The sequence below is a fragment of the Alternaria atra genome (assembly GCF_907166805.1).
Source record: "Alternaria atra isolate CS162 genome assembly, contig: 21, whole genome shotgun sequence".
NCBI lineage: Eukaryota > Fungi > Ascomycota > Dothideomycetes > Pleosporales > Pleosporaceae > Alternaria > Alternaria atra.
Window position 1 is genome coordinate 4,805,919 of NW_025091319.1, and position 23,308 is coordinate 4,829,226.

General features: G+C 50.6%; 10 protein-coding genes across 10 annotated transcripts; 6 read left to right on the plus strand and 4 right to left on the minus strand.

Moving 5' to 3' along the window:
* Window positions 1–589: 589 nt before the first annotated feature.
* ALTATR162_LOCUS2038 (uncharacterized protein) lies at window positions 590–2,000 on the plus strand (the record flags this gene model as incomplete). Its single annotated transcript, XM_043309640.1, has 4 exons — window positions 590–620; window positions 671–913; window positions 969–1,602; window positions 1,652–2,000. 4 exons carry the CDS (start codon window positions 590–592, stop codon window positions 1,998–2,000), a joined length of 1,257 nt encoding a protein of 418 aa, XP_043165575.1.
* A 945-nt stretch (window positions 2,001–2,945) lies between these two features.
* On the minus strand, window positions 2,946–4,778 carry ALTATR162_LOCUS2039 (uncharacterized protein; the record flags this gene model as incomplete). The annotated part of the gene is made up of 2 exons (XM_043309641.1): window positions 2,946–3,584; window positions 3,642–4,778. The coding sequence occupies 2 exons, from the start codon at window positions 4,776–4,778 to the stop codon at window positions 2,946–2,948; spliced, it is 1,776 nt and encodes a 591-aa protein (XP_043165576.1).
* Window positions 4,779–5,199: 421 nt separating this feature from the next.
* ALTATR162_LOCUS2040 (uncharacterized protein) lies at window positions 5,200–5,945 on the plus strand (the record flags this gene model as incomplete). The annotated part of the gene is made up of 2 exons (XM_043309642.1): window positions 5,200–5,526; window positions 5,604–5,945. 2 exons carry the CDS (start codon window positions 5,200–5,202, stop codon window positions 5,943–5,945), a joined length of 669 nt encoding a protein of 222 aa, XP_043165577.1.
* Window positions 5,946–6,388: 443 nt separating this feature from the next.
* On the minus strand, window positions 6,389–8,206 carry ALTATR162_LOCUS2041 (uncharacterized protein; the record flags this gene model as incomplete). Its single annotated transcript, XM_043309643.1, has 2 exons — window positions 6,389–6,946; window positions 7,004–8,206. 2 exons carry the CDS (start codon window positions 8,204–8,206, stop codon window positions 6,389–6,391), a joined length of 1,761 nt encoding a protein of 586 aa, XP_043165578.1.
* Window positions 8,207–10,594: 2,388 nt separating this feature from the next.
* Window positions 10,595–11,452, plus strand: ALTATR162_LOCUS2042 (uncharacterized protein; the record flags this gene model as incomplete). Its single annotated transcript, XM_043309644.1, has 1 exon — window positions 10,595–11,452. The coding sequence occupies one exon, from the start codon at window positions 10,595–10,597 to the stop codon at window positions 11,450–11,452; it is 858 nt and encodes a 285-aa protein (XP_043165579.1).
* An 867-nt stretch (window positions 11,453–12,319) lies between these two features.
* On the plus strand, window positions 12,320–12,787 carry ALTATR162_LOCUS2043 (uncharacterized protein; the record flags this gene model as incomplete). The annotated part of the gene is made up of 1 exon (XM_043309645.1): window positions 12,320–12,787. The coding sequence occupies one exon, from the start codon at window positions 12,320–12,322 to the stop codon at window positions 12,785–12,787; it is 468 nt and encodes a 155-aa protein (XP_043165580.1).
* Window positions 12,788–13,279: 492 nt separating this feature from the next.
* ALTATR162_LOCUS2044 (uncharacterized protein) lies at window positions 13,280–13,993 on the plus strand (the record flags this gene model as incomplete). The annotated part of the gene is made up of 1 exon (XM_043309646.1): window positions 13,280–13,993. The coding sequence occupies one exon, from the start codon at window positions 13,280–13,282 to the stop codon at window positions 13,991–13,993; it is 714 nt and encodes a 237-aa protein (XP_043165581.1).
* Window positions 13,994–16,535: 2,542 nt separating this feature from the next.
* Window positions 16,536–17,908, plus strand: ALTATR162_LOCUS2045 (uncharacterized protein; the record flags this gene model as incomplete). The annotated part of the gene is made up of 4 exons (XM_043309647.1): window positions 16,536–16,592; window positions 16,660–16,881; window positions 16,950–17,498; window positions 17,552–17,908. 4 exons carry the CDS (start codon window positions 16,536–16,538, stop codon window positions 17,906–17,908), a joined length of 1,185 nt encoding a protein of 394 aa, XP_043165582.1.
* Window positions 17,909–19,132: 1,224 nt separating this feature from the next.
* Window positions 19,133–20,239, minus strand: ALTATR162_LOCUS2046 (uncharacterized protein; the record flags this gene model as incomplete). The annotated part of the gene is made up of 2 exons (XM_043309648.1): window positions 19,133–19,449; window positions 19,501–20,239. 2 exons carry the CDS (start codon window positions 20,237–20,239, stop codon window positions 19,133–19,135), a joined length of 1,056 nt encoding a protein of 351 aa, XP_043165583.1.
* Window positions 20,240–20,441: 202 nt separating this feature from the next.
* On the minus strand, window positions 20,442–22,697 carry ALTATR162_LOCUS2047 (uncharacterized protein; the record flags this gene model as incomplete). The annotated part of the gene is made up of 6 exons (XM_043309649.1): window positions 20,442–20,468; window positions 20,524–20,534; window positions 21,280–21,906; window positions 21,971–22,179; window positions 22,241–22,396; window positions 22,450–22,697. The coding sequence occupies 6 exons, from the start codon at window positions 22,695–22,697 to the stop codon at window positions 20,442–20,444; spliced, it is 1,278 nt and encodes a 425-aa protein (XP_043165584.1).
* Window positions 22,698–23,308: the final 611 nt, after the last annotated feature.

A 23,308-nucleotide genomic window follows, 5' to 3' on the forward strand; every position in this document is an offset into this window, starting at 1 on the left:
TTCAGCGTCTGACAAGCGACATTCGAGGGCGGCGACAGCGGATAGGCTCCTAGGCCGCAGCTCTGGTGCAGCAACGGGCTGATCGATATGGGGCAGGGCCAGGCGGGTGAGTTGGGATGCGAAGAGCGAGGATGTGTAGCGTCAGTGGAATGCGCTAGGTGCCAAGCCAAAAGGCCGCGTGCGGGATAGCTGCAGAAGATGACGGAAGCATGTCAGTGGCTTCAAGCGAGCAATTATTGGGGGCAGCACAAGCTCACTGAGCACAGGCGGCGCGGGATGGGATAAGCAAGAGGCGGGCGACAGCAGCAGGGACCAACATATGGCATTTTGCACAATGCCATGCTCTGCCCTACCGGTGGGACCGATGCACGCAGAACCCCTCGCAGCGCCTCGCCACTGGCACACATGATCTGATCACGACGGCTATCGGCTGAGGGCGCCTCTATCGGTCCTGACCTGACTGAAGGGAAGCCGACATCTGGAGCCACATCAGATGCACGTCGGCCCAAACAGGCTTAGCTCCGGTCGAGGCTTGGCGCCATCGCTCGAGAGTTTTGGATCCTCACGACGGGACTGCACGCGACGCAAAATGATCTTGAGGAGTATAGCAGCGCGCAGTGGTAGGGTGCACTCAATCCGAGATGGATGCAGTTGCTAATATGCTCGACAGCCCCCCGGGCCCTCGCACGACACTCACGACAATCGTCTCGCCCGCTGCAGCGATTTCTCTCCACCGAGACCGAGTCGATTGAAGCCTCCACCGAAAACAGCCTGAAACAGCTACAGTCAATAGAGGCCCAGCTGAACACCCACCTCCAGCAGCCCGTACCCTCCGTCGACCCCGAGACCCATGGAACCTCCGAGTCCGCCTCCAATGATGTCGCTCAGCAGTACTACCTGTACAAGCAGCAATGTATGGATACCGCCTCCCCCCTTCCCCCCAATTACACCCCATTGACATGTCATAGCCAAGCAGATGGGAAAGCTGGGAACTCACATTGAGCCTCACTATCAACCACACACCCTCTTGAACCACCCCCCATCCCCCGCCGACGTTACCCTGGAATTGCTCCTCGCCTCTGAGGCCCATCAAGGCCATGTCACTTCCCTATGGAACCCCGCAAATGCACGTTACATACACGGCATAAGGCAAGGCGTCCATATTATCTCGCTCGAAGTCACCGCAGCCCACTTACGGCGAGCCGCCAAGGTTGTACAGGAAGTTGCGCGACGAGGAGGCATGATCCTGTTTGTTGGTACACGCGATGGGCAAGACAGGGCAGTCGCACGCGCAGCTGAGTTAGCCAAGGGGTACCATCTCTTCGAGCGCTGGATCCCTGGAAGCATCACCAACGGCCAGCAAATCTTGGGCAGATGCAAAACGAAGGTGGTCAACGAGCTAGACGAAGAAGTTCCCGGCTTCGAAGAGCAGCTCTACGACCGACCTGTCCTCCGACCAGATCTCGTCGTCTGCATGAACCCACTCGAGAACTACGTTTTGCTGCACGAGTGTGCGCTGAACAACATCCCCACAATTGGTGTCATTGATACCAACGCAGATCCTACTTGGGTCACCTACCCTATCCCCGCAAATGACGACAGGTAAGCCAGCTTTGCATATTGACTAGTGTTTCATACTAACGCGCTCCAGTCTCCGCTGCATACAAGTCATCGCTGGCGTCCTAGGTCGCGCCGGAGAAACAGGCCAAAAGCAACGTCTCGCTGCCGCCGCCCAAGGCCACATCACCTACCGGCCAGCACAGGGCCTTACTATAGCTAATGCAGATGTGGATGGAGACAGGGCAGAAGTTGGGAAGATCTTATCCGGATCTACATCGCGAATGGGCGAAGGTGTCCCCAGAGAGCGAGTTGACGCCACAGCCGAGACCAAGGACGCCGGTCTTGGAGATGCGGAAGAAATGGCCACTAAGATGGACGAGGTGAGCAACCACGAGAGCCATCGCACAAGGGAAGGCAGGGATATCAAAATCACTTCATAGAGCGTTTGTATAGCATGTAAATCACAACACGAAAGCCATGTACAACATCAATATCTCGCCTTACTCAACGTGTACGGTAGCTTCGTCTTGTTGGTGTTGTGTGCTTACCCTCCGATGCAACACCAAACATCTCAGCGTTGGATCTGGAAAAACAATGCTGGATCCAAGATTGTCACACCACACCACACGATGACCCGGTGGTGGAACATGTCATCCAATCCATCATCAGAAACCCTCACAACCCAAACAATACACGGAGTTGCATGAGACTTTTTCGGTCGTGAAAACGCTGATCAACGTTATAATCATGCACAAGTCCGAGAAAAACGCCATGTGCAGCTTCATACACCGGTGAGGTTGACGCGACGTTGCATTAAGATCCCATTAGTCCAAGGGGTACCAAACATACGGAACGCCAACCGCCGAGCTAAAGCACTTAAAGGCCGAAGAAGAAGCAAGGAAAGTCAAAGGGCAAAACAAAAGAGGCGTTCCGAAGCAGGAACATGACATCATTCCAGCTAGTGCATCGTCGCGATCGGACATTTGAGCCGTCATCGACTGAGTTGCCTTGGAACGATCTCAGTAGGGAAGCCCGCCTAAAGGACTACTCCATCAGATATGAAACGTGTCAAGGCGGTAAAGGAAGGAAACGGAGACAAGCAGGCGGTGGGGGTTTTAGTAGTTGTAGTAGGAGTAGCTTCCTGGTAAGTGGAATAGGGGATATTATTAGGGCCAGGTACGTATTCCGAGGCGAGAATCAAAGGGGATGTGAGGCTATACTACTGAGATTTTTGTTTTGGGAAACTACTACACATTAGAGCGATGGATATTAGACCAGTCGTACCAACAACGCAGTGACACGAGGAAAAGGGGCTATGGTTGCTTCGAAGCGTCGGCCAATGTGTTGAAAGTGCTATACCGCCGGAGTAGTTGAGCTTTCGAATCCTAGTCAAGGTCATCGGCGCTCGTTTCTGTTGCTTTTGCGGATGCAGCTGCGGGCTCAAGTGCTTTGCCGTAAAATTCCAGCTTGCCTCCGTCTTGTAGGACGCCCATGCGGTCGTACAGCGAGCGTGCTCGAACATACGGGTCCAGCTTCCAGTAGTTCTGCCTCAATTGCTCTGCAATGGCATCCCTCTCTTTCCTCTTCTCCTCCGCTGGTGCGCCATCACCCGCATGTACCCACTCAAGCACCGTAGTCTCGTACTTGCCGACTATCTGTTGTCTCTCGCTTTGCAACTCCTGTTTCGGCTTTTCGTCGGCCATCTTGTCGTTCTCACCAGCCACCGGCTCGGGGTACTTGTACTCCCACTTCTCATCTCCGCCCAACTCACTTGGGATCTGTGACTTTGGTACATAGTTGCTTAGTTCGTCAATGGTCTTTGCGAAATGTACTTTGCCGGCGACGACAGGGTCGAGCCAGCCCTTGACGATGCTCCAGACGGCGTTGAAAACCCAGGGCGCTCTGTAGACGAGGACAGTACCAAGCGATTCGGGGTAGTTCGCCTCGAAACACTTGATCATGAATTTCACCGGTGTGTAGTCCATGTTGGCCATGGAAAAGTCGGTCATGTCGAAGACGATGGTCTGTACTCTGTCAATAATCCTGATATCACAGACTGGGGGGAAAGGGGATCGACTTACGGCTGTATCAATGGGAGGCCTCAACAGCATGCGTGCTGTCTCGATGGTGTACACGGTGAATCTTTCCAGACTCTCTTCCGTCTGCTCACCGGCCTTGTGTAACCTCGCACGAACAAAACACATTGGTCTCCCTTCAATGTCCAATCCGTGCAGATAGCTCTTACCCATGCGCAACTGTGTCAAGAAATCGTCGGCGTTCTTCTTAGTCTTAGCATCAGTACTTGCGGTCTGTAGAGCGGCGAGCTCTCCATTCTTCATTATATCGTCGTCGACATGCATCTCATTCAATCTCCACTGCATAGTGGAAATCATCATGACAAGCGCTTTCTCAACGTCCCATTTTCGTGCGCGGAGGAAGCGAAGAAGCAGAGCATCAGGGTGGTCATGCTTCACCATGCTCCAGAAGGTTCTTCGCAACTCTTCCGGGGGAATATTGGCTATTGCCGCCTTGAATTCCGCGGTCTGGCCAAACTTGTCATCATCAGCCGATATCGACAACCTGCTAATGTCTGACGGAGCAGAGCCTCCAGAAGCAGTCGACGCCTTATCGTCTCCGTTCTTCTCGCCCTTGTTCCTCTTGAATACGTTCAGCCTGCTCTTCTTCTTGTCCTTCTTGCCGTCTGCTGCTGCCTCGCTTGTGGTAGGTGATGGGACCTCGTCAGCGCCGTTTGTAGCTTCCGACCCCACTTCAACACCGAAGACCTTCATAACAATTCCCCACAGCTCACGTAGCTTCTTGTCCTCTTCGGCTGTGAGAGTCCCTGGCCTCCCAGCGGGTGTGTTCGGCGCCATGACAAGGTACGAGTCTGTTAGATCTGCGATTTCGAATTGAGCCGAGGTGGATCGTTTTGCTGTCTGCGGTTTTGGAGAGCTTTGTACGAAGGGAACGAGTAGTGCGCCGCCAGTTGCAATAGCAGTGACTATTCCTACAGTCCAGAAGTTGATTCCGCTCTTCTTGTGGGGTGCTGTCGCCGTGCTCCGCCGACTATGATGTAGTATGTATGCGCGTGTGACCAGATACGTAGAGCTAGAGACTGCAGGTGGGGCGATGCGATGCTTCGTAGGATGCGCAGGTAGTCGGCACTTGGATGTAGAGGTGTGAAGTAGTCGTCGTAGGGGCTGTGCGCGAGGCAACATGGAAAAGTGTCAGACCGCTGAGCCTCGATGTGACAAGTGCTCGCGTCTGCTTAGTGTGACGTCGGCAGAGCTTTCCGGATGCGTCGGACGAAAGTTGTAGCCGTAACTCTACGTATTGGATACGGCAGCAGGGCGCCTTGAAGTAAGCCGCTGGAAATCACGTCCGATGGTGATTTGCTGAATGCGATATACCAAGAGACGTACAGGGAGGTGCAGTTTTGGTAGCAAGGGCCATGGCATCATCGACCAATTCGTCTTAGCGTACCTGCCCTGCGTTGTGGGGTATTGTTTACTTCGTATCAGGCCCGAACTAAGACCGCGTTTCAAGACACGAGTAACACTCAACGTCCACCTCTTCGAAACTGCAATTGGTCGCCTATTACACTGGATTCTAGGAGCGAGGACATATCGCTGGGCACGCATGGCTTCCACAACACCTACAACAACACCGTCATACCGACGCACACGCAGCAAATCACCTCGATCACGCCCGACCACACCCCTCCGCGCATCTTCCCGCTCCTCTCTGCGCGATTCATCCCAACGCGGTCGCGCTGCCTCTGCGTCTGGCAATGCATTAGAGGGACTACAGGATGGCTTTGCTGAGCTGAGCGACGCCATGGCGGATCTTGAGCAAAACTTCCTGCAGTTACAACTGATGCACGAGAGTCTGGCACGGTTCTCAGAAAGCTTTGCGGGGTTCCTGTATGGGATGAACATGAACGCTTTCTGCGTAGACTTCTCCGAGGTGCGTGACAAAAGACCCAAGAGAGTAGACGTAGAAGAGTGTGTAATGCGGCATGTTTACTAACGTGGAAATCATAGGCCCCTGTTCAAGAATCGTTCAAGCGACCGCAGAACCAGCCTGACCTGGGTACCGCGAATCTGAGTCGCTCTCAAGGTCAAGAAGACATGGAAGCCACATTCTTGACAACCGACACATCCTTCGTCGACAACCCACCGAGTAGCAAGATCGCATCGAAATTCCAAAATCCGCAAACGCCGGCGCCGGCTACAAGAACAAGCGGTGTACCTAGAGGAAGAGGTGGAATACCGCGAGCGGGTGGGCGCGGTGGTATACCCACACGCGGTGGTGCTCCTAGGGGAACCAGGGGTGGCACAGGTATCGCGAGAGGAGTTGCTGGTAGAGGTCGTGGAGTACGATGAGAACACCACGGACATCTGTGATGATATCTGGAGAGATGCATAGACCAGGCGAATGAAGAAGCTTGTGCTTCAAATATTCGATTATCCTACATCATCTGGGACTCGCACTACTACGTTTCCAGTTGCAGTCGATGCAAACTAGTATTAACTTCCAGAGTTGTCATCCGTCCGTCATTACCACCAGCCCTTGGTTCCAAAACGCCCGACACTCAAGACGGACTTCATTACCATGGCTGGTCCAAAACAAAATTGGCACTAAATGCAGCTATCCAGGCTGTCACCTTCCGTAGGAAAGGGGTATACTGCAATAAACTCATAAATCAAGACTACGTTAATGTCGTAAAGAAGAGGGGGAATAGGGTATCAGGTCGGAAGTCCGACTTCCTTGCGGTTAAAAATCGAACGCCAGCCGATCGGTGGAGGGCATCTCGTAAAGATATCATTCATGCCAATGCTCCAACATGACCCTTTGCATGCTGGCTGCTGCTCTCCTTGCGTAGAGCCCAACCCTTGATGGCGATAACCACCGTGGTCCAAGCCATGAGCAGCGCGGTAAGGCCCATGACAACCGTAAAGATGAACATGGCATCGAGATTATACGACTCAAGAGCTGCAACGGTATCCTTGTTGCTGACCATGAAGGTGATACCACCCGAGATCAGACAAAAGGCGGTGACGATTTCTGTAGGTGGTCGAGATGGAAGGAAGGAAGTCGGTGGTGAGATGTACAGGGTGATGTAGGTTAAGCCGCGGGCTAGAGCGAAGGCCATGAACATGCTGCCCCATTGGGTATGGATCATAGTTGAAACCATCGAGCTCTGGTGGTGAGAGCTCATCATCTTGCCAAGCAGCATAATGATCAGGGCCGGAAGTGGGTTCATCGAGAAGCGGTATTGGCTCGGCTGTTGCCAGTATTCATTCTGCAGTGAGGTTGCTTGTGAGGTAACGACTCCGCTGTTGAGAAGCTCTCGCACCTTCGTCGATTCGATGCACATTCCCAACTAAGAAGGTCAGCGATGTTGCGCGATAAGTGAAAAGAAGAAGCAGGCTTTACTTACCAAACCACCACCAAAAAACATGACCGAGATCGAAACATGTTCCAGATCCTGAGCAGTCCACGCGTCGCCCCACGCAGCCAGATGTTCTAGGAAGACGTTTGTGCAGCCGTAGAGCCAGATGACGAAGGATTCGGTAAACTCTGCCGACGGTAGTGCCGCTTTCCGACGACCGACTACTTCTTTCGGTGGCTTAACGTTCCAGGCCCATCCAAAATCCGCAAATGCACCCATCCATCGACCCAGTGTGAGGAAACCGTAAAGAAAGAAGATGCCTCCTTTCACTGTGTGTGCCAAAACGTTGAAGACCGCGCCTCCTCTTGCGATACCACCATAGACGACAGCACCGCTGACTATCGCCACGAAACCCTGGACCAAGATTGTGCGCTCGACGACGACGTAGAAGAAACGAATCGCCTTGAGTGTCCGTCCAACTGCGAAACGAGCCACGTGGCGGGAGAAGAAATGATCTACCGCAGTATTGCCAAGAAAGCCGCGCTTCTCGTCGTCCCCGTCGCCATCACCGAAACAGTCATCATCGTGTGTAGGTTTTCGCAAAGGACGAGGGAACTGCTGGTTCTCCGACTCTATGCTCGGGGACTGGGAAGGATCGTAAAGAGAGGCCGAGTTGCGTTCTGTCCCCTGCCCTGAGTCGCCAGACCATCGTGATGGGGCCGGGAGCTCTTCGTCATGTACGCGCTGATATCTAAGCATGTTTGCGGTTGTCAACTCGTCCTCTTTCGAACGCGACTCAGACCTTCCGGCGTAGGCCTGGACGAGAGCCAGGAACACCCATGCTGATGCGATCCAGGTGATGGCCCATCCTGTCTTACTGTGTGCATTCCCTGCATACAGTTCTGGTGTTCTGTGGTCGTATACAAGGCCGAGCACGAGCGCCAACGCGTTGGTAGCGAGGAAAGTCAATTGAGAAGGTAGAGTATATCTTGAACAAGCAATGCTGAACATTACTGCGACTGGCAAGATGACAATCCAGGCTAGGATCTCCAGCCCTATGTGCCAATACATGAGCGACGCATGTTCAGAAAGACTCCAATAGCCTCCGAAGCCGGTGTTCTGTGGTTGCGATTCCTGAGCATTATGCGCGCTCATTTCCATGCCATCTCCATCTCCATGCGCAGCTACTGGCGGCAACAGCCCTAACAGCAGCGCTGCAGCGGCTATTGTCAGACTTCTGCGGTTCGGCATATATGTTGCTCTCAACGAAGAGTTAAAGCTTTCCGGATGGATAGTGCTGCGCAAAGCTGAGAGTGTAGGGATAACAATGCGCAAGCCGATTGTATGGAACTCTGCTGTGATCAGGTATGCGCAGTCAGAAATATAAGAAGATGCAGGGCTCAAGGGAAACAGCAGACAGAACAGTGAGAGATATTTCAATGCATGTGGCTGCCAGCGCCATCGGCGTGGCTCGCATCTATATTGCTTCCGGAAGATTCGGAACGACGAGTTTGATCAAGTCATAGCGACAGAAGTTTTGTCAGCTGCGAAGCTGCTCCGATCGCATCGCATTCTTCGCTGGCTGTGACGTCCTATGCGGATGTCAGGCGCGAGGTGGGTCCGGGCAAGCACGGACTCGAGGACCGGACCATGCTGTCAGCCACCGCTAATGGCATTTTACTACACTCCACCGGCAAACCTCGCCATGTTAGTCTCAACTTTGTGGCTGCATCCATCTCTTCATGATTGCAGAAATTGACCATTACTAGGTTCTACGAAATGCAATCCCATTACGATCGCGCGCTCGTATCAGACTCAATGTGTCACGCCGTGGCTGCAACAAGGACAGGTGGAGAGATACATTCACTTGCGTCAGATTCCGGTGACAGCGACTATCCGTCTCGGCCTTCTATTGGCGAAGTGTGTTCGAATCGAAGATTCACATGCGATCTTCACCACCCCGTTCTAGGGTACGCCGGAAACTAAGACCGGGCACCTGTCAGATCACAATTTTTCCTCGCAAAGTTACGCAAATCCCATCACCGCTATCTCCAGGCTTCGTCCGAGCCACACCCTTACAGACAATGCCATTGGCGTTCACGTTGACCAAAGTCACCCGCGCCATACCTCTAATCCACTTAAGCTTTGTTTCTTCTTGGCAATGTGCGCTAAACACGGATATAATCCAATGCGCAGACCGTAAGATGATCATGCCCCGATTTCCATGTGTTTTGCTCTTTTCCGGCCACTTCCGAGCTTACAGATGCTATGGTTCATAGTGACAGAAACTTGACGGAAAGCTACCATAGCACGCTTGCTTACTCTCGTCGAAGTTCTTTTGCAACCGCATAGATTCCAGTACCACGAAGTCGTGTTTCGGCGTCTTTGTCCGTATACCAACCATTGCTTCACTTCAATGCTAGCACAACCTCACATCCGATGCCAACACTAAGCACACATCAGCCCTGCAGCTCTAGCTTTGACTCATCGCGTCGGAATGATTATTCATTAGTCCCCCAAGTTTCTGCCTAGCCTTGCAATATCCGGACAACGTTGTTAATGCAAAAGTCTACCGATCCTGCGAGGCGCGCATCGAGAACATGCAAAGTGGGCGGGGCGCGCGGACATCCATTCGTTTGAGTGCATCTCGGCTTTACCTTCTTCGACAACGACTCTCCATCATCTGATACCGAAGCCAAGCCATGAGGTTCTTGAATGCCCTTAAGTCCATGCAACCGGCTTTCGGAAACTATCAACCCGACTCCCGCCCTTTGCTATTGCCAAGGAGTCTCAGTTGCCATGCATGTCGCAGTCGGGCCATGCAATCGCTGATTGCATCGTTGTAGACCCAGATCATTCGAGTCTTGCGATGCAATGTATACGGTTTGGGCTGACGCGCGGTCGTGCGACGTAACTTACATCCTAGACCTCGCGTGCCCGGCTCATACGATCATGTGCAGTTGGCATGGAGTCGTTTTACTATCTAATTCCATATTTCTTGGATGTCAGTTTATAACCTGCTTGTTCACCAACATCACTTGAACAATTTCACATGACAAATATTCATCGGCGCTCCTACAAAGTTCCAAGTGCCCATGAAAGAAGACCGCATGCCCTTAACAACTAAAGCCGCTGCGAAAATAAAGTAAGGCACGCAGTGTAAGTTCAATCAGAGCTAGGGCTATGTATTTAGTATATAGTAGAGATGACTGGACGCTGGAAATCTGGAGGCATGTCTTACAACGATATCTGATATAACCTTGACTGCGTCCGAAGCGATAGTCGTGAGCTTGGTGCCAAGGCCACCAGGATTCCCACGTGACTGCGCGAGGGTCGGGAACATCGACCTATCTGGCGTGCGCGAATCAAAACAGGTCCATCAACATCTGGAGCGCGACACACCCCACCCCACCTAAACAAACTCCGCTCAATCAAGACCATGCTTGACATCGAAGACTTTGACGCCGTATATCACGGTCTGCACTACAATGATGGTCTTGTTCAGGAAATTCAGTCCTACAGGACCGCGCTCGGCGGACGCACCTTCTTCGAGCGGCTGTTGACACTTTTGAACATCAAGGGCAGGTTGCGATCTCTTTCTGTATTGGCCAAGCACTAACCAAAACTCTAGGAAGCAAAATGTATCCTCCCAAAACTTCGCAACAACTCCAAGACCTCCATCAGCGCATAATCTCTTCCAATACCACATTACACAACAAGCACTGCCTGGTGTTTTACCTGCTCAAAGACTTGTCCGCACAACATCACGAAGCGACCGAACTTTCCGAAGCATTTGCGAAAGACGTACACCTCGAGAAGCGGTTTTGGACATTCGTCGAAGGACTCTGGTTTCTTGACCACCTCCAGTTCTCGACAGCTGTCGGACACCTGACATACCCGGGCATAATACCAACCTTTCCCGATGAGATCATGTACACACTCTTGACCGGAAATGACAAGCTGAGCAGTTTGGGCATGGCAAGGGATCCAAAGGACGATGTATTGGCATTAGCATACTACAACTGCGTACGGCCGCCGCTGGAGGATCAGAAGACTAGGGACGAGTTTGCCAAGTACCTTGCAGGTCGTAATGTCACGGAGATGTACCAATGGATCCACAGCAGATCACAGTACGAGCACAAGCTGCTGCTGGAACTCCTTGTCGAGCAGAGCCTGGATCACAACGCTTGGTCTCAGAATCCTGAACACGAGGTGTACACGCGAGACGCTAAGGCTTTCGAGTTGGTCAGCTTGCCATTTACCGAAGAAGAAGAGGAACACATCGAGAAGTTTCTTACTGAAGGCAGGGGCAGGACATTCCAGAGCGCGCAAGATCTGGTTATGATGCGTAGGATTGCGACTGGAAGGCTGACCGATGTCGCTGCTGATATTGGTACTCGCGGCCGGAGAATAGATGGCGTGAATTGGGAGAGCTTGAAGGATGGCGTGAAGAGAGGACTAGGGCCCAGAAAGGATGAGCAGAGCTTCGCTATCTAACGCGAACAGCTTGCACGAAAGAAAACCTCGATATTACCCACCACCACATGCATAGCGAAGGCGTCTCGGTGTATAGTATGCAACTCAGTCTATTGCCTCGTTCCATTTGTCTCTGCCCGTCTCTCACTGGATGCCCAGCAGAACGCTAGAGCATTACATCTCCACACTTTCTCACTGGAATGAGTACTTGCCACTTCTTGCTGTCAAAGGTTCTCGATCGTTTCACCACTCGTCTCCCTCCTTTCGGTATATTCCAAAAGAAGTCACATCCTACCCCACCACCATCTGAGGTCTGCGCATAACAAGCGCTCAAGACAATAGATCATCACGCGCGGTCCTCGCAAGTAGCCTGGTAAGGCACCACACCTCAAGGCCAGTCTGAAAATGCTTTTCACCCAGCAACTGCGATGCCAACCCCCAAGAAAGCTCCCACGCCGGGCGCCGTGGACTCTCCATATAGTTGGGGAAGACATTGTTCCTAAGCTCGGCCTCGTCTTCACAAAGAAGATACCCAAGCTCATTCTCTGTGCTGACTTCTTTGAACCTTGGATCCTGTTTCGGAACCAGATGCCTCTCCGTCCAGGCATTGCTGTACCCACCGTCGCGCCGAAAGACAAAGAAGCTGTGTATGAATCAGTCGTTGAAACTTATGATTTGATGGACAGCATGTCTTATTGCACGTACGATCGACCCAACCGTGACGAGAGGAGAGATTAGGACGCAAAAGAGTGGTTGGAATGTCTAGTCTACCAGAGTGCTCGGAACCTAGCAAGAGATGGCCATACTTTCGCTATACCCTTCCAGCGCGCGAACCTCGAAAATGAGACTGGTCGCTGCAAGGCTTTTCATCTTATCCGCGGACTCATCATGCTGGTTTCCAGCCTTTGTGTCAATTACACCCTCATGGCGCCCTCAAACATCATCAAGAGAGTCGAAGCGGCGCGGCTGCCGAAAGATCCCAATCTAAGTCCGATTTCTGAAGTACGCGTCAAGTGGCAGCTACCAAACATGGGTGTTGATGAATTACGCAAGAAGGTGCTGGATTGCGAGCGCAAGGGAAAGGAGAAAGAATGGTTGATTGGTATTCTTATGGGCAAAGAGGTTGCTCTGAAAGTGACTGATGGGGAAACGGGCGTTGGGGTGCTACCAGAAGGCTTAGTGAAGGAGGAGAACGTTGAGTTGATTGGGGTCAAGAACAGGGTTGATATCGTAATCAGTCATGAGCCTGAAACAGGGAGGAAGGAGAGTAGTGTTAGCGTTACGGGAACGAAGAGGGCGAGTAGCAGGGTGAGCGAGGGAGAAGATATGACGAAGAGAGCGAAGACTACGGCGTGACTTGTCCCGATAAGCTTCTTAAATAGTAAGAAGGTATTCTAGATTGTGGGCCAGTTTCTGCCGGAAAAGGAGTACGTGGATTTGTGTCGTGCTTGGTCCAGGTATGAAATAGGCGTTCAGTTGTGCAAAAGCGGTATTGATGTCAATATGGAACATGGGTATGCACAGAGTGTTACTTCGTGATCTTGGTTGCCATAGTTTAATCCGAGACACTTAGATACCTGGGCAGCTAGATATGCTGTTAGCGTCTGGTGTGCCACGTGCTTACGCGATGGCGCGCCTGACGCGTTGCTGCCCTCTTTCCCCTCTCGCTTGCGACGAACAAGCGTCACCTCCACGACTACACCTCACCTCTAGTGGTTGTAGATGGTTGTGCACATAAAATCGATCCCAACTATCGTTGTTTCCTCTCTTCGTCGTACAAGTCCTGTCTGCAAGTTGCGGCCGCCCGCACCACGTACTCCTCGACTTCTCTACACCCCCACATTCACCATGCCGCTCCAGGCAACACCATCCGAGTTTCCCACACAAGCGTTTGCAACGCCTGCAGACTTCGAAGCCTTCCTTGAGCGCGAGCATACCACTGCTCCGGGCATCTATGTTAAGCTCGCCAAGAAGTGCTCTGGTGTACCCTCAATAACTGCAGCTGAAGCCGTTGAAGTCGCGCTATGTTATGGCTGGATCGATGGTCGCGCCAACGCCTGCGATGATAGATTTTGGACGGTGCGCTATACACCACGACGAACGAAGAGTATATGGTCTCAGAAGAATGTCGCGACGGTCTCGCGTCTTGTTGAGGACGGCCGAATGCGTCCTGCTGGCTTGGCAGCTGTCGATGCTGCGAAGGCAGACGGAAGATGGGATCGTGCATATGCTGGGTCTGCTACAATTGAAGTGCCTGATGACCTCAAGGACGCGCTTGCTCGGTTGCCCGCAGCGGAAGCTCACTGGGAAAGCTTGAACAAAAGCGATCGATATGCTACCTTGTTCAAGATAGAGACAGGCACAGAGACTGGAAGGTCAAAAAGGATACAGAACATAGTCCAGGTACTTGCGACTGGGAGACGTCCAGGTAGTAGTGCTGGTTCAAGCTGGGCAGCTCGGAAGGCCACTAAGAGAGTTCAAAGAGCCAGTGCGAACGTTGAGCCAAACGTGCAAAGGACTCCTCTTCCACTTCGAGCTGGACTTCGACAGCGCAAAACCTAAAGAGTTTGCTGATTTTATCGACACACTGGTTGATGTTCTCTTCTACGCGATTCTACGAAGCAAAAAACAATCAAAAAGATAGGCAAAAACATACAACAGCGGGGATTCGCTAGTGATCACCCACCTAACTACTAATCCGCCGGTACACTGCTTGTATATGGCTGAGCGGACGGGAAGCCTAACACTCTCCTGGTGGTTTAACCACAAAAGTCCTTAATTTTACTGTATCGAGATGTATCATTGCAGAAAACAGAACAACGTACATAGAGTCACCATTGGTAGGTACGTAAAGGGACAAGAAAAACGGAGAATCAGGTAACCGAAGTCCGTTCTTGCCCGACTAACGTACATACACAGCCCCAGCGCAGGCGGAGAGCTTGACTATGTCAAGCTCTGCATGCACGTCCTATGGTTCCGCAACCTCCCAACAGCGCCCTCATCAAGTCAAATCGCTTCAATTTCCACGATCGCTGCCTGATCGCGCTTTTTCAACAAGCCAGAAAGGACACAGCCCCAGTCCAACCATGGATTCAAGCGGCCCAACACTACCAAAGAACTAGAAGTGCAAGGCACAGTACAAAAGGCTTGCGCACGCCGCCCACATTAATCTCCAAGGACACTTCACTTCGTAACAAGAGCCCGAAGACTGTTGATGAACATCTGTCGCTGACAGACTGTTCTGAGGTCTGGAACGAGTGAAGGTACCCTGTTGAGTTGCGCAGAGTTAGCAAGCTAATGCGGGACGACTTTTATGGTCAGAATCTTATTGTCTCATCATTGGCCGGAGCCTCAGATCGCAACAAGAGTCCGAAGGCATGTTTTTCACTCTACCCGCTTGTGGAAAGTTCAACATTGGGTTCCATATCGATCAAGATACCAGTGCGGCATGCATGCTCGTAGTCGCAGGTCTAGCAGCGTGCTAGTGGTATTCGTTGGGGATGGAGGGTGTGGCGAGAGCGGATTAGAGGCGCGTACGCCGACGAGCTTGTTCCATGTTTCGAGGGCTAAATCTTCAAGTCAGTGTGGGTGCTGGATTTCTGGTAAAAGGGAATGAAGGTGAAGTTGAAGGAGAAAAATGCAGTTACGGAGTCACGGTAGAGTGGGAATGAGGGAAGAAGTAAACTTACGGCGAGCTTGACATTGCTGTGTTAGTGCTTGGTTGACTTCAGAAGTGGAGTGCTTGTGTCGAGGCAGTCTGTCAGGGGCAGTGGCCCGTGGGTGTGTTGTTGCATTGGGATTGTAGACCATTGAAGTTGGGAGCGGTGAAGTCGGTGGACTCGCATGTGAGGTACATCGGCCATGGCACAGACTGAAAGTTCATGTGGCTAACAGGAGATTGTATGAAAGGTTGAAATGGTTGCACGGCTAGTTCTACCCAGTATGGGTCTCGTGCGCGTGCTACTTGGTACTTATTACTCTTCTAGTCTAGCTTCTTGCTTGTTCTCGCAGTTCGTACGTCGCGTAGGTCTAACTACACCCAGTCACCCACACGGTAGTTTGGTGCTGGTTTTCAGGACTTGTTAGTTTGTCGTTCTTGTTCTTGTTGGGCGTACGTTATGGTTGTAAGAACAGCGAGACGCCTGCGAAGAGGGTGCGCGCAGAGAGGCGCTGCGGCCGTTGCAGCGAGATTGGACATAACTCCCGCACTTGCAAGGTAGAAATAGGGGAAGCAGATGATAGCAATGCTTCCAATTAATACTATTCTATTGCGTATAGTATAGTAATTTGTTGTGGTGTTGCGCTGCGTTGTTCTGCAGTCGCAGCGCTAGTGTTGAGTGCGGCGCTCGGTGGGGTGCGGCGCACGATGGTGAACCACGTTATATCTTATTGCATATATATGAAAGATGTCATAAGAGCAGATCTCCGAGAAAGACATCCTGCTGAGCTTAAATCTTCTGTGTTAATATCAGGATGTAACAGGTGTTAGGAACTAGAAAGGGATCAGGAACAGACGAGGACTGTTAAGATAAGTGATCGAAAGGTTGGTTGAATTGCTACGTAGCCAAGGGACGCCTCTCCGGAAAGAGAAATCTGACTGGAACGTTTCTCCCAGGAGAAAAATCCGGGGCGGCAAATCTGACTGGGACTGTCATACGTCCACTGTTTCAGAGGTGCCATCCAGAGGAGGCACAGAGCGACTGTAGGCACGTGACGCAGTCATATGATACTCTCCCTGAACATGGCCCGAAGGGTTCACGAGGATGGGCGGACGAGATGGGCGTAACGGTTAATAGAGATTACTGTTTCAATATTATGGTTATCGACATATTTTCTCGAAATGCACTTAATTGCCGCGATGTTTAAGCTGTGTGCAAGTCGCGGGCGTCGGCATATTTTGGTCTACATCGGACCCCGACGTGCACTTTCGACTTGCCAAATTTGTCTGTGAAACTCCCCGAACCTGTGCATAAGGCTCTATAAAGCGAAGACATGTATGCATATAAGTTGATAATTATCCTATCATTTGTTAATCGCAGAGCTGCAATCGACATTCTATACGCGCAAGACTTAACTTATACACCTATCCCTTATTCTAGACACTATGGCGAGCAACTTCAAGATCGAGCCTCTGGTCCATCCTGAAGGGAAGACATGCAAGGTACGAGTCATTAGGCCTGTACAATACGACTAACATACATACTCCCTGTTTACAATACTTTGCTTAGTTTGGAGCTGTTATTACTGGTCTTGATCTGAACAACTTTACTGAAGAGATAGTGGCTCAGTTGGAGAAAGCGACCTGGGAGCATAAACCTCTTATTGTTAAAGGTCAACATGACCTTAAACCGAAGCGTGCCTGGGAATTGCTGCAAGTGCTCGATCCAGAAATGATAATTGAGGACGACGACCAATTGATGGATTTATTTCATCCTCACCAGTGGTTTAGAGTAAGTCAACAGCGGACTAAAACATCAACATTACAGCAAAGTCTAGCAAAGCGCTAATATATATTAAGGACTCCTTCCGCTCTATCAAGGTCCCTAATGCGGGCTTGTTTTACTTTATTGGGAAAGGCCCCCAAGACGACCCGCGCTACGGCAAACCAGGTCTAGACATGGGTGACACTAATGTAAACCATTACTACAGCGTACCGCTCTCAGACGAGGACTTTGAAGCTGGACGTACCCGTTTCCACGTGTGGTACATGAACGGATTTTATTGGCGACACGATATTACAAAGTTTACTATTCTCCGACCAATCAAGTTTCCTACAGAAGGCCTGGATAAGCAGACTGTAGTATGGGCTGACGGCTCAGGTATGACTATGGAAGTTAAGCCAGGACGTCAGGCGTTTTTAGACGTTGAACAATTGTATGACATGCTAAGCGACGAGGAGAAGAGAATGGCAGACCATAGTTGGGCTGAGTACAACTACTTGCCATTTGAGAATCTTAAGGACTGCCATTATGCTCCGAACGGCCTAGGCGTGGTAACTGAGGGCAGGGAGCAGCCAGACGAAGAGCTGCTAAGGTTAGAAGGGGCAAGTAAAGACTGGCAAAAGAAGGTATGCTTATACTTAGAAGAAGCTTAATTTATCAAACACTAATAACGCTGTAGTATCCGCTGGTCTGGGTTAACCCCGTTACGGGCAAGAAGTCATTCCAGTGTATGCATCACTTGACTCGTCGGTTATTTATTCGCAACGGCCCAGATGAGACTCCGAAGATTATCGATAACTTAGGCGAAGTAAGGAAGTTTTTGGATAATATCCACAGCAGAATTATTAAGCCTGAGCATATCTGGGTAGGTCCGGAGGAAGAGCAGGACTTGATTATCTTCGGGAGCTATGGCCTGCTCCATTCGAATATCGACTATCCTGCTAGCTGGGGCGTTAGGACGATACACCAGGCCTTCATGCCTACAAGCAAGCCGCGTATAGGGCCGGTGCCCATTCCAGACATTTCAAAACACTAAATAGACAATGTCACTGTCATGCATCTTGCTCAGATCAGGAGGCTATCTAAGATTGTGATGGGCTAGAGCCCAGTAAGTGAATCCTCGATACTATCTCAGTCAAGTGCGCAAGGCGCACGGCCTACAGAATCCGGGTGCCTTGGTTAGCACCCGGATTCTGCACAAGCGAGCCTAGCTAAACGTTATGCTAAGCCGCCGCCTCCTAAATGACCTTGAGAGCCGTAGCTACCTGTAGTTCTCTTCTCTATTAAATACAACTCTAGTATACCTGTGCAATAGTTCCTTAGGCGTAGCCCCTTACAACAATCTTGACTTACTTATCCCTAAGAACTAACCCTAGGCTAGGTTATCTAAGGACGACCTTTATAACTAGTAACTAGTAAATAACTTAATAGCTTGTTTAAGTAACGATAGGTAGTTTTAAATAGTAGTATTTGTGATATTCTCCTTAAGCTAGCTAGTCTAGCCTTAGCAAGCTAGAGAAGGAACAGCTAGATATAGTATATAGTTAGTGCATGTCTGAACGTAGGGTTTACGGGTTCGTTAAGGATAGACTTAATGAACCTGGTTTGTTAGTAATAAACTTACACACATCTTAGCTCTTAACTTACTCTAACCAGAGAGCTGTAGTGTATTCGTATGACTTATAACTTAAAGGGATCAACATAGCTTTGATGTCTTCCTTCGTAAGCGGAGCTAGCTCTTTTTCGATCTAAACGAGAGAGAGCAAGTACGCAAGATTGACTTTAATCTTTTTCTTAGGTGCCATAGTAAGCAGAGTGATGTAGAAAGATTACACGATAAGTGTGCGAAGGGACGGAAGGAACAGAAGGAACAAGAGAGACAATGTGAAAAGGCAATGTGAAAGGGAGGGCTGCGAGCCCTATCCTGGTGGCGACCCATTTTTAGTACAGTGCGCCTCTATTTCAGCGAGCACTGTTAGACAAACAGGATGTTGAAGGACCGTTAATGGTCGTTTTGGGGCTGTGGTGGGGGCAACGGAATCCCGATTCCTGAAATGGGTAACCGAGAACGAACACCAAGTGATTAATCCCAACACAGAACTGTGAGTTTTGACAGATCGCGAGGGTGAACTAATTCTCAGTGTCCTGGGGTCGTATGTGGAAAAATATGGGGTTGAAATTTGACTATGTTCAAACATGTCAGAGACCACTACGAGTAGGGGGCCGCTGTGATCAGATGTTACGGGAACAACGTGATACCCTACTTCTCTTTCTCCCATGCACAACCAGATGTATGGGGCAAGAAGGATTGCATGGGATGTTCCTTCAGTTGATGTTCAATGGAAATGCACCCTGTAAAGGCTTGTAGGTCCCCCTTGAGTTGCCACAGCTGAACAACCGTTCGAATATGGTACAAATCGTATGCGATCGTTGACATATACGCTACCCATCCGATCGACAAAACCCATTCAGAGACAGCGGACAAAGCTATCATCTTGTTGCATGTCGAGGTTGAGTCGTTATTAATGTCATTGTCCATACAATTGTAAATCCCCATACATGTCAGCATAGCAGGAACTTGTTAAGTCAGTATTGGATACACCTACTCCTAGCGGTAACAAAACTTACCTGCAGCGAAAGCTGCCACAGTAGTCTTTAGCCATCGTGATACCTCCAGCGGACGAATCCTGTAGGCGGCTCCTATTCGGCCGCGAAAAGAGCGGCGGATAACGGAATTTGAGATCCAGTCGAAAAACTTGGTATTACCCATAGCAAATATCTGGATCGACGTAGACACCAGGTGCGTAGTGGGTGCCGAGTCGATGGGTTCAAAGCTTAGCGCAATGAGTGCGCTGCTTGAAACGATAGCGAAGAAAGCAGCAAGTCTTCTTAGCCAAATCGCCGAAGATATTTGAGCACTAAGATAGCACAGAAGCAGAAATGACGTCGATATTAGAAGCGCCATTGTGACGCATACACCTCGGAAAAACGAAAGTCGCATAGCTCCGATGCAGGAGATGTAAGGCCAGAGCGAGAAGCTCTCGCAGATCTGTGGTGGTCGACCTGCATCGTCTCGAGGAAGACCGAGATACCAGATAACGAAGTAGAGGAGCATCAAGAGCCATAGAGAAGTTGCGATAAGGTTTGGCAAGGCGAACAGCAAATTGATGTGTCGTTGAGTGCATGTTGTTGTCGCCGCGAACGCCGGTTTCCACAATGACTCGCTCTTCTCCAGCTGCTCTATTTTCCTGAGGAGCGCCTTGTTATTTTCTTCGAGCTCTTGTATCAGCCTGTCGCTCTCGCTTGCTGTTGGTGGTGGTGGTGGTGGTGGTACTACCGCAGATGGCTCAAGCGAAGTTATGAACATGATTTGACAAGGTAGAGCTGTCAGCAAACAGTAATTGATAAACATTCCTCGGTCATCTAATCCTCGCCTTATATAGACAACCTCCAACTTGGCTGAGCCTGTAAGGCGCCCAGGTATATGTACCTACCTAGGTACTGCGCCGCGTGTACCTATACTTAGATAGACACCCAACAAAACAAGCGCCAGCCAAGATAGTAACTTGTTATTGGGGATAAGGCGAAGTAATTAGCTACTTCTTGTTCAGCAAGTTTCGGATAACTACTTTGAACGCACACGGTTCGTACCTGTTTCTGCCCTGCGACAAAGGTTATACACATACAGGTCACAGAAAACTTGTCTTCCGAGGTCCAAGCAGAACTCTGGAAGCGTAAGATATAGGAATTCTTTCCATCGTCACGCGGATTACTGGTACGAAAGCTAGAGTGAGATTAAAAGGGACTGATGAATTGAGAGATGTCGTAATGAGACACTTAATAGGTACGGTCAGTTCTGATCGATATCGTGGGTTTGCTGGCTAGGACAGCGAGGGCGGCAATGGTAAGTTTGGCAGCGTCGGAAATAGTGAGCGGTTAGTGCCGGCTACTTCAAAGGTCACCACACTCAACCAGCTCGCTCCGCCAACTTCGCAACACTGCCACAGCATCGCAGATCATGCGGAAACAACCCGCATTTCCCTAGGCTTGTGAGCGGCGCGATGGCCAACTAGGCATAAGACAACCTTTTTGAACAGCACCGCCTGTCACAGTCGCCCACTAAACTTATAAGCCCGAGGCTGCTTTTCCGTTGCTATCGCCAACGCCATCGCCGCTTCCACAAGCATCACCAAAATAAACTGGAAAGCTGACGAGCTCACAATACAGCTGGTCGTAAGAAGACGATCGAAACCGAGCACGTGTGGTACAAGGTTCTGGTGTCGACTTTTCGAAAGTTCTTAAGGACGATCAGCATCAACACCTAGTACACATGTACCACAAACGCAGTTATCAATTGTATTAGAGAGAAAGAAGTCTAAGATATGACAGCCTATATGTAGGTATAACAGAACGGTGCACCACCCATGGTGCTTGAAGCATCCCCAATGGTGATGAGCCCAGGGTATGCAGATCCCATGTCCAAAGTATCTTTGAGAGTTGCAGGGGGCGAGGTAAGATCTTGGATGATGGTAGGACCGTACAAAGCAGTGGTACGCTCACTCGGCTTCAGGTTTTGCCAAGTCCAGTAGAGCCGATCAATCGAGGCGTGGTGGAAGAAGAAGTATGGGTCACCAGGAGAGGCCGTGAAATCACCTGCCGGATCGCCGCCGATGATGAAGTGACCAGCCGTGTGCACGCCCATGAAGTTGTTCGTAAAGCTGTCTGGAGGAGGCCCGCCTTGCAAGGTTTCCCAGAAAGATTGGTAGCTTTCGCTCTTGAGCAGAGAAACCACGTCATCATCCTTCAACCACCCCTCACCAGTGAAGCTGGTAATGTCGCGCACAAGACAACGAGGGTTGTAGCCTAGGCCAAATCCAGCTGCAAAATCCTGGTTGGGATTCGGTCGAACGCATTCCGATGCGGGAAACAAGGGGCCAATATTGACAGTCCAGTCCTTGAAGGGTCCAGAGGTTACGCAGCCACCACCTGGACCATGGGGAATCTTCATCCTGACGTCGCTGTTCGAAGGAATGCCTATTTTTGGTATAAGAAGTCAGTACATGTTCTCACCTACAGTCTGTACAGACGAAGTACTAACCGGTGAATGTTTGGTTGCTACAACCCTTGGCACCCTGGCCGGAGAGCGATGTTTCAGACCCGTCAAGCAGAGGCGACTTTGTGGGATCTTTGTACCATCTGGAGTAGCTATAGTAGGGCTGGGTGCCCTTGTAGCCGCACTCATTACGAAGAGTCTGCTCATACGCCCAAGTAAAGTATCGGTGCCAGGTAAGAAAGTTTCCCGTGATGCTAAATGTTGGTGTGCAACGTCAGTACTTGCCTCACATGTAGTCCGCGATGGGTATCTTACTGGATATTGAAGGACTGCTGGATGTGGGTCGCAACGAAATCGTCATAGCGATTTTTACAACCAGGGCACGTCTCCTTTGGCGTCTTCGACGGCAACTTGGCTAGACACTGAACTGCGCTAATGTATGCCTTCTTTTCAGACTTGGAGAAGGTAGACCTTCAGTATAATTAGCGTGGAGACCGAGAAGAGTTACGGCACTGGAGACTCACCATTCCTGCCTGACTTGGATATTAGTGGGGTTGCATTTCTTGTACTGCGCGGGCTGTTGAACAGCTTGGTAGAGTTGCTGGTTGATTGCAGCACCACCAGCCATCAGATCCTGCTTGATGCTACCCAAGCCAGCGAGGATGTCATCGACGCGATCGAAACTTCTCTTCTCGAACTGCTTGTCCTCGTAGGGGAGCACACTCCCTAAAGCCAAAGGCGACAGCAACGCAGCTTGAATGAAGCCTCGCATGTTGTGTGATCCGAGAATGATAGAATATGCCGAGCCAGATATACAGAGACAAGCCGGGTTGAAGGACGAAACGCCTAGATTAACAGCCACTGTAAGAGATAGAGTAGAGATGAGCGGCGTGCCGGTTGTTTAAGAGGTGTATCTTCAATCTCTTCTTATATGTTATTAGGCGAGATGCAAGAGTCAGCAAACTGATAATTCCGAGGAATTTGCCTAGGTAAGCTCCGAAACACTGCCCCTCGGGGTCGCAAAGGCAGGCATACAAAGGGGTCCTACCTGTCATCGCCTAGTAAATCTGGCAGGAGGATCCGGAAGGGCATAGCATGATGTCCACCCTAGGGAGTCGTCATGTTCTCGAGCTTATGTGGCGCGGTTAGGGTTGCAATATGTTGCGGCATACATGCAGGTTAAATCCTTCCAGGCCCACGCGACGGTTCAATACTTCCTATTCTACGAACCTTGCACTACTGTGTAGTCCGAGCGACCGGACGCATGGATCATATGGTACCGGTCAATTAGCCCCATTGGTATCACAGCCGGCATCCGCGCAGCTAGGATGTTGTATGCTTCGCTGCTATACACGCGATCCTATGGTTCCTCGGGCCGGACGC